This window comes from Lepidochelys kempii, chromosome 11 (genome assembly GCF_965140285.1).
Source record: "Lepidochelys kempii isolate rLepKem1 chromosome 11, rLepKem1.hap1, whole genome shotgun sequence".
NCBI classification, from domain to species: Eukaryota; Metazoa; Chordata; order Testudines; family Cheloniidae; genus Lepidochelys; species Lepidochelys kempii.
This window is the reverse complement of record NC_136390.1, coordinates 32321088-32336921: the sequence shown is the minus strand read 5'-3', so window position 1 is coordinate 32336921 and position 15834 is coordinate 32321088. Positions and strand designations below refer to the sequence as shown.

The following is a 15834-nucleotide window of genomic DNA, read 5'->3' as shown; positions in this document are numbered from 1 at the left end:
CACAAAAAGAAAAGGAGTACTAGTGGCACCTTAGAGACTAACCAATTTATTTGAGCATAAGCTTTTGTGAGCTACAATTTGCTGCTATACTCGGGATTGCAGTGCTTGTAATGCTATGAGGTGACTGGTACACATGATGCAATAAGGGGGTTTAACGTAATTGTATGTTGCTTTGCAGGGCTCTTTTTGCTTTCACGTAATAGAATAAAGATTGCTTTCAAACCAACACAATGCTTTTATTAAAAGAAAACAACCGAAGGAGAGAGTCAAACAACAAAAATACATCAGCAGGGAGGGAGATGGGGGAAGAGATGGTCTCCAGAGGAGGAGGGGTCCCAGGACAGCTACAGATTTGTGTACGTCCAGGAATCGTACCCAACCTTCTCCTTTGGAGTACAATACAGCGGGTGCCGTACTTTAGCAGGGCCAAACTGCAGAGGGATGGATGTTGAGTGCAGTGGGAGTCCACGCTGCTGGACTGTGAGGAGGGAGGAGTGGAATGCTGCGGGTAGAGAATGGAGCCAGGAGGTTGATAACAGTGTGTTGGTGGTGGGGGGCACATGGGTAAGAGTTTTGCGACAGCAGCTGCAGGAGAGGGCGGGCACAGAGCTGCTCGGTTTAAAGAGCTAGTATCGCCTGGAGCACGTCCACTTGGCGCTCCATAACATTTAAGAGCCGCTCCGTGGTTTCTTTCTGGTGTGTGCTGCATTCTCCTTTCGGTCTCTCTTCTCGCTGTCCTGCCACTCCTTCAATTCCTGTATCTCAGCAACGGAATGCATCATAACCTCACGCAGAAAGTCCTCCTCAGTTCTTCGTGGCTGCTTTCTAATTCTGCGCAGCCGTTCTACTGCCGATAAGGGAGGCTGGCCTCCCAATGTCATCTCTGTGAAGTTTAAATGCAACATTTTACAAGTAGTATTGTTTGCAGCACAGACAACACTAATTCGGTGCTTTAAAACACAGCCAGTAGTCACACATCTGTCATTAACTGGCTGACCCCAGGCAAGCACACATAAGGCACAAGACCCCCAAAATGGTGAGTAGCCGCAAGGCACGGTGAATCACTCTTCCCAGACCCTACTGTACACTGGGCACGTGGCTCTTGGGGAGATCCAGCACTGGGGGGGGGGCTTGATAATCATTCCTGTCCCCACATTTTCCACAAGCTGTGTTCCTTATGGAAGACATCTTGCTGCTGAGCGTGAGCAGGGAATCAAGGGAGGGTATTCTCCAAGCCTGCGGCTCCTACCCTGGCCCCTATGCGGCTCGCCTGTGTGCAGCAATGATCCTCCCTGCCCGCCCCGTCCCGGCCCCGGACAGCACAGTGGTGCAGGAAAGTTACCATTAATGAGGCAAGAAACAAAGCAGCTCTGCTGAGGAACCTGCAGCAGTGAATTCCCACTATCTCCACAAGAGTTTCCAGGAGATCTCTGAGGGAGATTCTCGTGAAGTGAGGGAGTGTATCAACAGCCTGTTCCGCTGCTCAGAATAGGCACGTGGTGGGACACAAGCCTGCTTTCTGCAACACTCCTGCCCCCAACAAATCGCTTTGGCAATTCCCAAAATCAGATCCACTTACCAGGGGCCTCCTCTCCTATTTGTGCTTCGCCAAGATCCGACTGCTTTGACTGGCTAGGCTCCTCCAGGGTAGAAGAGAGCTCCTGACTGCATGCATCTCTGGCCCCCGAGCCATCCTATGCATCTGGGACCCCTTCCCCCTCTTCGTCCAAGATTTGCTCCTCCTAGCTCGGTCCACTCTTGACTGGCATATGAGCCAACAAAGTATCCACAGGGGCCTTCGTAGTGGAGAGGTGGTCACCACCGAGTATTGCATCCAGCTCTTTGTAGAACCGGCAGCTCGTGGGCACAGCACTGGAGCAGCAGTTTGCCTCCTGCGCCTTGTGGTAAGCGTTACGCAGTTCCTTTACTTTTACCCTACACTGCAATGCGTCCCAGCCATGGCCCCTTTCTATCATGTATTGAGAAATCTGTCCGTAGGTGTCATAATTCCTATGGCTGGAGCACAGCTGGGACTGCATAGCCTCCTCTCCCCAAATACCAATGAGATCCAGCAGCTTGGCATTGCTCCAAGAAGGGGATCACCTGGTGTGGGGAGCAGGCATGGCCACCTGGAAAGATGTGCTGAGACTACTGCACGCATCACCGAGCAAACAGGAAGGGGACTTTCAAATTTCCAAAGGAATTTAAGGGGTGGGACTGACGGTTGGTCACCTGAGGGCAGAGTGGCAGAGTTCAAACCAATGACCAGAGAGGTGAGAACAGGCATTGTGGGAAACCTCCCGGAGGCCAATCGCAGCGCTGTAATCGCCACGGTGTCTACACTGGCACTGCAGCGCTGTAGCTCTGGCACAGAAAGGTCTACGCCTCTCGTCGGGGTGTTTTTTTTAAGAGCGCTACAACTGCGCAGTTTCTGGGCATTAAGTGGCTTGGCAGCGTGTACAGCTCGGGAGTTACAGCACAGAAAGCCGCTTTACTGTGCAGAAACTTGCCAGTGTAGACGGGGCCTAAGCATCTCTGATGGTATCTTCTAGACTGAGCACTGAGTCCCATTGGGTAGATAGAAAGATTAATCTAAATAATCTATACAGAAGCCCCTGGAACCCCATAAAATTGGGTCCCTAATCCATGAACTATTGAAACTCAATTACAAAACTTTTCTTAAAGATTACATGAATATATTGTCTCATACTATAGAATTAGAATGTATAACCCCATTCCATGATGAGATATCTTTGAGCTATAATGTATCTTAGTTTTTCCCTCAAAAAGCATTTTATCAAAAAATTCCAATTTAAATAAAAAAAATCTGTTTTGATTTTTTTTAAAAAATCATTGATTTTTATCCACCTTGATTAGTAGTCTGTTAGGCTAACCATAAAAATTTCAGTCACTTTGCATTAGATCACACAATTTTGAGATACCTTAAAAACACTGTATCTTTCTGAAATATCGTTAACTATCCCCAACAGTTCAAAACTAGGGGTAAAATTCTCGCCCCACTGAAGCAGATGGCAAAACTGCCATTGACTTCAGTGGGGCCAAGATTTTACCTTAGGTCTTAAAGTCAATATACAATCCTTTGTAAAAATCAAACAGAACTGAAACATGCTATTCGCTGGTTCAGTAATTTTACCTGAACTCTTAAAGTTAACACGGTCCTTTAAACATCAAGAGCCAAAAAGAAAGGTTACAAGAAGGATTTGGATGATAAAATAATTTTAGATAAAGTAAGTAAATCCTCTAAGAATATTTGTTTAAAAACCCTAATAGTATTTTGGAATACTTGTCTGATAACCTTTTTAACAAATGTTTCTCTTTCATTTTTAAATATCATGGCTTGTTGCCAAGAAGCATCTTGTACTGACAAACCTAACAATTTTTTGTCATGATACTCAAGTTCACAGATGCAGATACTAAGACAACAGAACTTCAAAACCATTACCTATCTCCCTAGATACTGGCAGTTTGGAAAGCTTCATCTGATGCTCAAGCCACCTGAACTCAAGTGATGCTAGTGTGTTGGAATGATTGAATTCCACAGAATGCAAATAAAAAGGAAATTAGAGGGTATACCTAATTTAGTAAGAGACATGCGCATTACTTCTCAAAACTTGTATTCTTAGTAGTAACAAATTAGTTGCCATGATTTCAACAGCTTAAAATTTTACATCCATTTATTTATTTTGGAAAATAAATAGTAGCTACAAACTGTGAAGATTATTCTCAAATTAAACACAGCTACAGCCATCACTAAATGCATGTCACAATGACACTATATAGTCACTACCACACTTAAAAATCAAGCAAAAACAGGATACAGATTTATAGCTATCTCTGCATATCTGAAGTACAAACTCATACTCTAACAATTAAATTTTTAAACATATTCAGACGACATTTCAAGGCAAACAGATTTTGTATTAAACTTTAACCAGCTAGAACAATTCTGTGCTAAATATTCCATTTGAACACAAGTTGTTTATGTCTTTCCGCAGGCCCATACAAACGCACATCAATTTTTCCTGGTTTCATTACAGTAGCTTTATTAACACTATTTGAAATAGGGGGGGAAATTTATAATGCTCTTGATATGAAATATTGCAAATATATTTTAGTTTATCAATTAAGTTTTACCTGGGGATTTTTTGTTTGCTCTTGTTTGCATCAAGAAAGACTGGCGTGGCAGCAAAGGTGATGATGGCAAAGACATTGAGACGCCTTTAGTCAAGTTTAGTCTATACATATCCTCAGGTACCTGCTGATTACCAGTGGGAGAATCTGCACTGTAGCCAGGTGTCGCAATAATGTGCAGTGCATTCTCTGGGCAGGAGTCACCTGCTGAAAATAAAATGTGGTTTGTGATTTACCAAATGCACTGAAATAAAGGTGAGACAATTACACTGAAATATAGCCTACAATATTGGTATGAACATGCACCATCCACTAACAAAAGTCTACTAGACCACTCCTACCATGGTCGGGAAAAGACCACCTCTCTGTAATATTCCTACCACTATAGTATCTAGGAATCAACAAAAAGCCCTGTGAACACACAGAACGTAGAGCAAGTAAGCAGAATTTTGTTTCTAACATCATTCAGAAAACAAGCTTATAGATAAGATTACTATCGTTTAGATTTTACCCTTTGAGGCAAAACCATATTACCACAATTAGACACAAATATTTCTATAGATGAAAAGGTATTTTACAATTGCTGTGATGCCCTGAAAGCCATGCTTGTCTGCAAAATCACAACTACAGCGGAAATCTGGAAGAGTTTTCAACCTATGCCAGGAATAACCTTATGAAATAAGGGCAACAGTAAGGGACCCTCATATTTGGCAAGTCCAAATTTGACCTGCCTTTTTTTCTGCTTGTATCTGTGAAATCCAAGACATGGGGTTTGATAAATAAATGCTTTTTTTATTTAAGAAAAAATAAAAAATTGTTGGTTCACAATACAATGACAAACTAGTGTGTATATCTAATAGAGGGGAAACTTATCAAGAAAAAACATTTTAGTTCAATAGCAGACCGAATTGCTATACATTTCAAAAGCCTGACTGCTCACAGCAATGAAGCAAGGAAAACAAGAAGGCAAGGCAGACAAGCCAGATGTGTATGGTCATATTAGTTCTTCAGGCCTCAGTGTCTAAAATAGAAATCAACAAAACTCACAAACAAAGCTTTATACCAAAATGCATCCGATATTTTATTTCCTAATGAAGACATTATGAATTATTGAAATTATAAATAATAAAAAATTGATAATTGTAAACTCAAAACTATAGTTAAAAGTGAACCAGTCTCGCAAAAATAAAAAGTAAAGCAAAAATATTATACATATCCTGAAAAATGAGAGAGAAAGAAAAGTCTAGAGTAAAGTTTAGCCTACATGCTCAGCTACCACAGTCAAGGCACATTGTTACTACAAGGATGGTTGCCGTAAAAGAACCTAGATAAATTAGAGTTATAGAGAAAACAGACGCTTCTTACCAATTCCTCATATTATCTTATTGAAAGTAAATAAACTCGATATTTCAATTAGATTCAAATCTTGTATGGTCAAGTTTCCTGTTTATTTTGTAGCCATGAAAACCTACAACCTTTTTAACAGCTGTTCTTCAGCGCTTTCCATCAGATGCAGTCTATTAATACAATCTTTAAAGCATCTTCTTGTATTTTCATACTGTACCATAAGGAAACCTCTTATCATTTTTAATAACAAGATTGCAGAGAGTATGTAATCTTCCTAGATTGGGGGGAAAAAAGGGGATGTATTTGTCAATTTAACTAGCAAGCTTTGAAACAGCACACATGGAAGTTTGAGATAAATGCACAATCATTTAACAAGCAAAAAGTCTAAATACACAGTGGTTTCCTATTTCCAAAAATGAGCACATCTCAAGAAGTCTGGTTCATATAGCCAGACTTACCCTGTTGTCAAACTTTACCGCTAGGAATTATACAGTGAGAAATATGCTTTCTCTTTGAAGGATGAATGAACTGCAAAAACTTCACTCTGGCTTTCGAAGTTCTCTCACTGAGTTGTAAGTCCTAAAACACAATTAAAACACGATAGCAGGATAACATACCACCTTCCTAATGTTAAGTTTATCTTCAGCTCCTCTCTTAATTTTCAGCCCCAACAAAGCTAGAACTGGTTGGTGGTGGGGTACATTTTTTTAGGGATTGAGTTTTAGGTTCAATCACAATGAAGAATAGAAATTGTAAAAACTAAGGAAAATGTACAATTACATTTATCTAAAGTCCCTTTCATGACTATTGTTGAAGCTTCGCTACTGGCTCAAAACCCCCTGAGAACTAGAAGAGACACTTCCGTGTGTAGCAAGTTGCAACGTACTGTGTGTAAAAAGATATTTCCAAAGAAATAATGAAACAAAACACCAGTAATTTTAATTTACAGATTTATAACCTCACAGGATGAGATTTTCAAAAGCACCTAGGCAATTAATTTCTATTGACTTTCAATGGAAGCTAGGCAGCTAACTCCCTTAAGCACTTTTGAAAATCCAACCCACACTTTTAGTATCAACTCTGCACCTATTGCACGTCAACCTTGGCAACTGGTACACTATAAATACAGATTTAGATTAGAAGTGACAGGCTCATTTATAACCGTAAAGACAAAACCAGTGAATATAAAATGAGGGGTTTTTTGGACTAGGTGTATGTAGGATACACATAGAAGCAGGAGCTCACATTCCATTCATGTCTTTGGACAAAGAAAAAAAGTGAGCAAGCAAGCAAGCAAGCAAAATGTAAATGCAGCTAACTGCAATTTGAAAATATTGACATTGTTGCTAAGGTTTTCACTAGACATGTTACAGAGACTGCAATTTGGAAATTGTGCAAGCATTCCAGCTGTGATGGCAGTGAGACAGTGCAAAAACAGACAACACATACAGAAAGAGGAACAAAAAGAGTTTTTCCTCTTGCAGGAAATAAAAGCAAAACAAAAAACAAGAAAACATTGGATCACACATTTTTTCTATTTTATTGCTGTGAAATAAATTAGCAGTGTTTTATATTCACATATTTTTAAATAAAAAACCAGCAATTATTTTAGTCTGCCTTTGCTGCCTACTAACTCTTTGAAAGATTAGGCTGTGAAATGAAAACTAGTGCAATAGGGCCAAATTCAGAGGAGTGAAACTACTACTATCTTCAATGAAATTACATGATAAATATATTTGGCTACAACAGTAACTTTACAAGAATTTTTAACATTTGTACATAGACCATCCTGTCTCAGCAATTTTTATTATAGCAGCATGCTGCCGATATTTACTTTGATTACACCCATGATCATGTCTGTTGCAACAGCAGCACACACCAAATTTCTATTACTTGAATTTCAAGAGCAACACAAAATTAAAACACAGAAACTCTTCTACCTGCACTCAAGTTCTTTCAGCTTGACAGCAAGCTCTCATTTATGTTCATTCACAGATCCTTGCTCACTAAGACACTGAGTGCATTGTTGCCATAATTAAACAGTTATATTTGGGGGGGGGAGGGTAGGGGAGGGAGAGGGGACATGAAAACAAAACTAATTTCTCTTACCTCACTTTATGCAACTCCCACCATTATGGATGAATGGATCTGACTAGCAAGTGTTTGTACCCAGAAGGGAAAACAGCTCTTGAGAACCTAAGATAGGCTAATCTAAAAGGGGAGACCATTAGGAACAATGGGGAAGGAGCACAGTCAGAAGGGAGCAAAACACCCCAGGAAAGAATCAGCCCTCTGGCTGCTCCTGAAGGACCCCTCCAAAAACCCACTGACGAAAGGCTGCATTACCTAATGCAAGCAATTCAGCTAGTAGTTTCTCAAGAAAGTATGAGCCTAGCAGAGAAGGCAGCCCAAGAGATCTCATCAATTGAGGCATCCTGAACTCTGTCCCAGGACATAGACATGACTTGGATAGAGCAAACCCAAAGTTCCTCTGAGGTGAGGGAGGCTTGTTAGGGCCTCTAATCCACTGAGGAAATGACATTTCTGAATGCCTTGTACCCTCTGTAAGGCCTTTCAAACAGTACAAGAAGGGACTGGACCTGTGGAATGGTTAGTTTCAGGAACGGTACAACTTTCATATAGTATTTTCAAATAATTGGCATAGTTGATCCCAAAGGGGAGAAAGACAAAGAACTGGGTATGAAAATCCTGCTTCCAGATTGGCTGCTATCTGCTAGCAACCCATTAATTCTGACGACACTGAAAAGTTAAAATAGCTATAAGAATCAGTTCTTAGGCATCTTATTCATTTCTACCAAATGTTATATACAATGCATTCTAGCTGTTTGATTGTTCTTAAACAATTGCCCCATGCCAATCTACATACCATCTTAAAGCGGTTTCCCTGTGGAACAAAACAGCGTCACAGTGCCCTGGCACCAATGCCACTTCAATTTGCCAGTTTGTATGCAACAACTATGACAGCTGGGCACTTGCAAAAGAAAAAACAACAAAAATACGCCCTGCCCAGGATGAGGCAGGAAAGAGACAGCACTATTCAGTTTAGTGGTCTTTAAACACCAACACAAGTAGTATTTGGAATACAGACAAGCAAACCTAGTTAGGTATTCCAAATTTCAGTATAACAAATACCGAAGTAATTCAGAATGGAATTTGCCCACAGAAAACAAAGTAATTTTCAGTGTTTCAAGCATTTTCAGTGTTTCAAATAAAGGCAATAGTCTCAGTGAACGTCGCATGTTTCACTCATTATGCTCTAATAAATTGGTTAGTCTCTAAGGTGCCACAAGTACTCCTTTTCTTTTTGCGAATACAGACTAACACGGCTGTTACTCTGAAGCATGTTTCACGGATATTTATATATTTGTTATAATATAAATTGGGACTACTGTCAGATCTAAAGTGATGCACAGTGTTAATGCCATAGAAAAATAAATACAATATTTTGAAGCAGTAAATTGTTTAGTTTCTCACAACTCCACTAGCAGTCTTCAGAGTGGGAGGTATAGACTGGTGATAGTACAGATCAAAAATTAATGACCACATAGGGTGTGAGAAATAATACTTTTCTGTTTTCTAGAAAGCACCTACATGTTAGAGAGATGAGCACTTTAGAAATATATACATAATCACTGCCAAAACACCAGTTTGCACCTGTATCCCAGGATGTAATCAGTTGCCATAAACATATTAAAAGCTACAATTACTCACCCACCATTTTAAAAATAATTCAAATAATTATAGCTTCATGTTTTCACAGTGTTAGATATTTTTATATTTTATATCTCCAGCCCAGTGTCTACACATCAGCCCTGGAATAACAGGAAGGTGACAGCTTACAAGTTTTCTAATAATGTCAAACTAAACAAAGACAAGTAGTCCTGTGAAACCACATTCTCTATCTTATAAACCTTTTATTTGTACACATTTCCACTGCCAATGTGTCTCTGGCCAACATAGTTTCATGGCCATGAATCACAAGGAATTAGGAGGTCCTATTCAATGGTCAAAGTAACCATGGAAACTGCCACAATTTAAAAAAGGGTGGGGGGGTGCCTTGAAAATGAAACTCAAATCCTATTGACATATTGGGATGCAACTGAAAAGTTTAATAAGATTAACAATTTTAAGTGGGGGAGAAGGGATGGGGATAGCTGACTACAATGTAATGATTATATAAGACTGATTATACTTAATGCAGAACTTGAATTTTAACAGACCTAAAACTAAATGCTTTATCTAATCCTATTGAAAACAGAGGATAACAGGAATGAAAACCTTTACTGGCTTTTTTCGTATATATTTCAAGATTAAGCATAATAAAAACTATTTTATTTCCTCATTCAGTATATAAGCTGTATAGTGTGGAAGAGACTTTGGAATTCTAATTATTATAACATTCAAGAAGAAGATCTAGTTTCAAACACCAATGGTTAAGTTAATGAAAATACAAGCTCTGTCAATACTTTGATTAGGTCTGAATACCAAGGACAACAAATATCCCATGGACTCTTTTTTACAGATATTTTTGAGATGTCAAGGGAAAAGCAAAATCAGCCACATCTGCTGAACTGAGATAGGCCACATAAGAAAATAACAAAAACAATCTTCTTGCCGTATAGAAAGGATGTAAAAATGGACCATAACAGCAGAAATGCTGTCCCAACCCCCTTTTTTAAGATGCATTGCTAATAGGTCTGCTCTTTTAACAAGCCTCCATTGTTTTAAAATATTTTTGCATGATACACAAAAACTATACCAATTTAACAGACTTATTCCTTTAGTTGGTCACCTTTCTAATGTACAGTGCCATAGTCTCTTGTTAGGAGACAAAGCAAACGTTTGGGGGGGGGGGGAGGGGAAACCAGTACACACACACACAAAAAAAAGTATCCCAACTGGGATTGGGGGGAGAAACTATGAAAACCTTCAAAATTGCAGCTAACAGTCCTCCTTTTATGGAAGAACAATCAATAACAGTGTTGAGGATGACAAATTTTCAGCATGCATTCTACCAAGCCAATTATAGATCTTTCCTGTAAACCTCTTTTGATCTCGGATGACAGTCAATAAAGAAGGATAATCTTTTTATCTTAAATATGACCAGTACATTTAACAAACCATATTATGAACATACCTGCATTAACATGCTAAATGCCCCAAGTAAGCTAGGAAAAAATCACTCTTTGATCTCTTCTGTTATTCACAGTTGAAACCCTCAACTTCCCATATTCCCTTCCTTTATTTCCCATCCCTTAACATGTTAAAGGTAGTTTAGGACCTAATCCTGCAAACACTAAATACCAGGCACATGCCAATGGGACAACTCATGGTCGAAAATTGTTTATCCCACAGCGTTTGCAGGACCACTGCCTTATGTTATAAGATCTTTCCAGCAGAAACCTATCATTTTCTTTATTTGCAAGCTCATGCATACAAACTAATGGACTTGACATCATCTATATTTACTCCTGGGGGGAATTCTGAGCCACTGTGCATGCGCAGAATTTAAGTCCCCCGCAGATTTCTTTGCTTCCCCACAGAAAAATGACTTTTCTATAAGGAAGCAAAAAGAAGCCACAACTCTGGTCATGCGACCCTCCCCAGCAGTATGTTTTGGGTGCCCAGGGCAGCCAGCAGAGAGGTAAATCACCGTGGGGCAGGGGGTGGGGCAGGGAAAGACCCAGCTGGTGGCTCCTACCCTGTGCCAGGTTCATCTGCTAGCCCCCGCTGGGCTGGGCAGGATTGGACTTCCTCTTCCCCTGCATGGTATCTGGGGCCAGGTCAGACCCACCCCCAGATTTCTCCCCAGGCTGCAGGAAGCTCTGCAAAAAAACTCCCCACTGCCACCCTTCCTGTACCCATTGCTCCTCAGCTGCAGGGGGAGGGATCCCTGCACAGGGAGCTACTCCCCCATCCGCCCAACCCTCATGCATCCAGATCCCCTCAAACGCAGACCCTCCACCAAGCCACACTCGCCCTGCACCACCCCAACGAGCCACCCACACCCGGATCCCCATCTTACCAAGCCCCAACCAGCTGCACCTGAATCCCTACCCCACTGAGCCCCACTTCCCCAGCATCTGGCCCCCACACTGAACCACCCACACCCAGACCCTCCTGCAGAGTCCCATTACCATTTCACCCAGAACCCGCCCCCCAACAAACCAGATTTACACACACACACACCCCTGCATCCCCCACTGAGCCACCTACACCCAGATTGCCCCCACACAGAACTCTCTCAGCCCACACCTGGATCCCCCCATACTTGAATCCTGCCTTGCTAAGCCTGCCTGCCCACACCTGGACTGGACTTCCACATACAGTGCTTCCGCCGACTGCACGGGCTGAAATTGTGGAAAAGCAGCATCACTTGCCCCATAACCTCAGCTGTGCAGAACACAATGCCATCCACAGACTCAGAAACAACTCTGACATCATAATCTAAAAGGCAGACAAAGGAGGTGCTGTCGTCGTCATGAATAGGTCGGAATATGAACAAGAGGCTGCTAGGCAGCTCTCCAACACCACTTTCTACAAGCCATTACCCTCTGATCCCACTGAGGGTTACCAAAAGAAACTATACAATTTTCTCAAGAAAACTCCCTGAAAAAGCACAAGAACAAATCCACACAGACACACCCCTGGAACCCCAACCTGGGGTATTCTATCTGCGACCCAAGATCCATAAACCTGGAAATCCTGGATGCCCCATCATCTCAGGCATTGGCACCCTGACAGCAGGATTTTCTGGCTATATAGACTCCCTCCTCAGGCCCTACGCTACCAGCACTCCCAGCTATCTTGGAGACACCACTGACTTCCTGGGGAAACTACAATCCATCGGTGATCTTCCTGAAAACACCATCCTGGCCACTATGGATGCAGAAGCCCTCTATACCAACATTCCACACAAAGAGGGACTACAAGCCATCAGGAACACTATCCCCGATAATGTCACGGCAATCCTGGTGGCTGAACTTTGTGACTTTGTCCTCACCCATAACTATTTCACATTTGGGGACAATGTATACCTTCAAATCAGCGGCACTGCTATGGGTACCCGCATGGCCCCATAGTATGCCAACATTTTTATGGCTGACTTAGAACAACGCTTCCTCAGCTCTCGTCCTCTAGCGCCCCTACTCTACTTGCACTACATTGATGACATCATCATCATCTGGACCCATGGAAAAGAAGCCCTTGAGGAATTCCACCATGACTTCAACAATTTCCATCCCACCATCAACCTCAGCCTGGACCAGTCCACACAAGAGATCCACTTCCTGGACACTATGGTGCTAATAAGCGATGGTCACAAACACCACCCTATACCGGAAACCTGCTGACCGCTATTCCTATCTACATGCCTCCAGCTTTCATCCAGACCACACCACACGATCCATTGTCTACAGCCAAGCTCTACGATACAACCGCATTTGCTCCAACCCTCAGACAGAGACAAACACCTACAAGATCTCTATCAAGCCTTCTTACAACTACAATATCCACCTGCTGAAGTGAAGAAACAGATTCACAGAGCCAGAAGAGTACCCAGAAGTCACCTACTACAGGACAGGCCCAAAAAAGAAAATAACAGAACGCCACTAGCCATGTTCTTCAGCTCCCAGCTGTAACCTCTCCAACGCATCATCAAGGATGATGGATGACCCATCACTCTCACAGATCTTCGGAGACAGGCCAGTCCTTGCTTACAGACAGCCCCCAAACCTGAGCAAATACTCACCAGCAACCACACACCACACAACAGAACCACTAACACAGGAACCTATCCTTGCAATAAAGCCCGTTGCCAACTGTGTCCACATATCTACTCAGAGGACACCATCATAGGGCCTAATCACATCAGCCACACTATCAGAGGCTCGTTCACCTGCACATCTACCAATGTGATATATGCCATCATGTGCCAGCAATGCCCCTCTGCCATGTACATTGGTCAAACTGGACAGTCTCTACGTAAAATAATAAATGGACACAAATCAGACATCAAGAATTATAACATCCAAAAACCAGATGGAGTACACTTCAATCTCTTTGGTCATTCGATTACAGACCTAAAAGTTGCAATTCTTCACCAAAAAAAATTCAAAAACAGACTCCAACGAGAGACTGCTGAATTGGAATTAATTTGCAAACTGGATACAATTAACTTAGGCTTGAATAGAGACTGGGAGTGGATGAGTCATTACACAAAGTAAAACTATTTCCGCCCGCCCGGTTCCTCAGACGTTCTTGTCAACTGCTGGAAATGGCCCACCTTGTTTATCAGTACAAAAGGTCCCTCCCCCCCGCTCTCCTGCTAGTAATAGCTCACCTTTCCTGATCACTCTCCCTACAGCGTGTACGGTAACACCTATTTTTTCATGTTCTCCGTGTATATAAATCTCCCCACTGTATTTTCCACTGAATACATCCGATGAAGTGAGCTGTAGCTCACGAAAGCTTATGCGCAAATATATTTGTTAGTCTCTAAGGTGCCACAAGTACTCCTTTTCTTTTTTCATAAGTGTCATTTTTTTTCACAAGCACATTAAACCTGTGTTCCATTATCCACAATGGTTATTTATTGGCTTCTGGACTGATTTTACGATGTTGACTTATAATGTCCTAAACAACCCGTAACTTGGAACTCTTTTTCACGATTCCAGACCTTTAGACCTCACAACTGTGCCCTTACTGACTGAGCATAAGTTTTATTAGCCTTCACAGCACATGCAAGACCTATATCTTTCCCCCGGCCTTTAGGAAATAAGGGAACTCTTGCTGCAATTTTTGCTGAAGTTTTGGTATCCACAGATAATCACCGTAGTCTATTTTTTAGATATATTTTCTGAAGTTATTTTACAGAATAACCCACAGAGGAAATACTATAGTCAAACTCCACATCTCTCTCTCATATTATCATCACAGTAATTATTTTGCTGTTGGAAAGAAGCACTAATATATGGTTTTGGTTAAGACAGGACAAAAAATATATTTGGGAGAATGGGAGAGAGCGTGACTGTGAAAATCATAAAAACCAGTAACAGTTCATTTAGCCTTCTTTGCATATGTTCCTATTCTCTTGCCACCAACAGTTCAGTGATCTCTCTGTTAAAGTTCTAAGTGATCAGTGAAAACAAGTCCCAGAAACCAACAAATTAACATGTTGTGTGCCCATACAATACCATTGATTATCCAACATCCTGAAGTACTTTCTACTTTGCTAAAAACTGTCTCATGCAGCTGAATGAGATTCTTCGTGACATACACAAGAATATATATATAACTCCCGCTAATGAGTGTGCATAGAGGAGAAAAGAGATTCCACAGATTAGTGGGGAACTCTGAGTGCTGAAGAAAAAAGATTTGGTTTCCCTCATAACATGCCATTGTCAGATGCTATTTCAAACCCCAAAGTGTGCCATCACAATCTCTAAATTCCAGGTGCCACAAAGATTACTGAAGATTCAAAAATGATTTTTTAAACCTAATTTGCTTCACATTTCACCCCCATCCTGATTTTTTTCTTCTTGGGAATGAACAGGTGACAGTATATGGGGTAGGGCGGCATGGTCCATCTGTTCTCTACACACCTATTATTTTCATCATTATGTGCTGATAACAAAGCTTCAGTTGTCTCTTACAGAGATTTCATCTTTTTTAAATTAAAACCAGGTAAAATCAAAGCAGGTAAGAATGTTGCCTGGGACAGGAGAGGACAAGCTATCATGCCATTGTCCCCAGGACAAAGACTCATTCCGGACTCATGGTTAGGGAATGGGGAGGATAATTTGCTTCCAGAGCATTACCTGAAGATTTTGAGGCACCAGAGCATCAGGTCCCAATCCCTGGGAACCTGAGACCCACTCCCACCAACAACAGTATCAACATTGGGGAACTGGAGGAGAAGTTACCCCAACACATTGCCCAAGACAGTAGAGGCCAGAGCATGAGGCCCTGGCCCTGGGAAAAGGAAACTAACTTCTGTCACGTAAGAGACACCTCTGAGGGGTGGGGTGAGGTGGGGAAATCATTCAACTATGTGTTTTCCTGTCACACCAAGTATGGAGGGACAAGACAAAGGAAGGACCTAGCCTGTGAGGAGAAGGCTCATCAGGAGTTAGGCACCTGGACTGCAGTCAAAATGTATTAAATCAGAACCAACCCAGGGAAAACTTAAAACAAGAAGTTCAATGCCTGGATGAAAATCTGAACCAGTCTGTTTTTATCTGAACCCATTTGTTCATCCTCAATATCTACTTCCCACCCACTGATTACTTCTCCAACAGCCCCAAATCTGAACCA

The 15834-nt window shown here is 41.6% G+C and overlaps 1 protein-coding gene across 11 annotated transcripts in view; it reads right to left on the bottom strand.

The window, feature by feature from the left end:
* Window positions 1-15834, bottom strand: part of TANC1 (tetratricopeptide repeat, ankyrin repeat and coiled-coil containing 1) — a 216265-nt gene that overhangs the window by 126167 nt on the left and 74264 nt on the right. For 6 of the 11 annotated variants that reach the window (XM_073305546.2, XM_073305545.2, XM_073305541.1 and 3 more), the window contains exon 3: window positions 4156-4359. The exons of 3 other annotated variants lie outside the window; for them this stretch is intronic. In XM_073305546.2, coding sequence (XP_073161647.1) covers window positions 4156-4359 — 204 coding nt within the window. Of the gene's footprint in view, window positions 1-4155; window positions 4360-15834 lie in introns of those variants that run through there. 2 more of the 11 variants (XM_073305547.1, XM_073305551.2) reach the window with 2 other exon arrangements.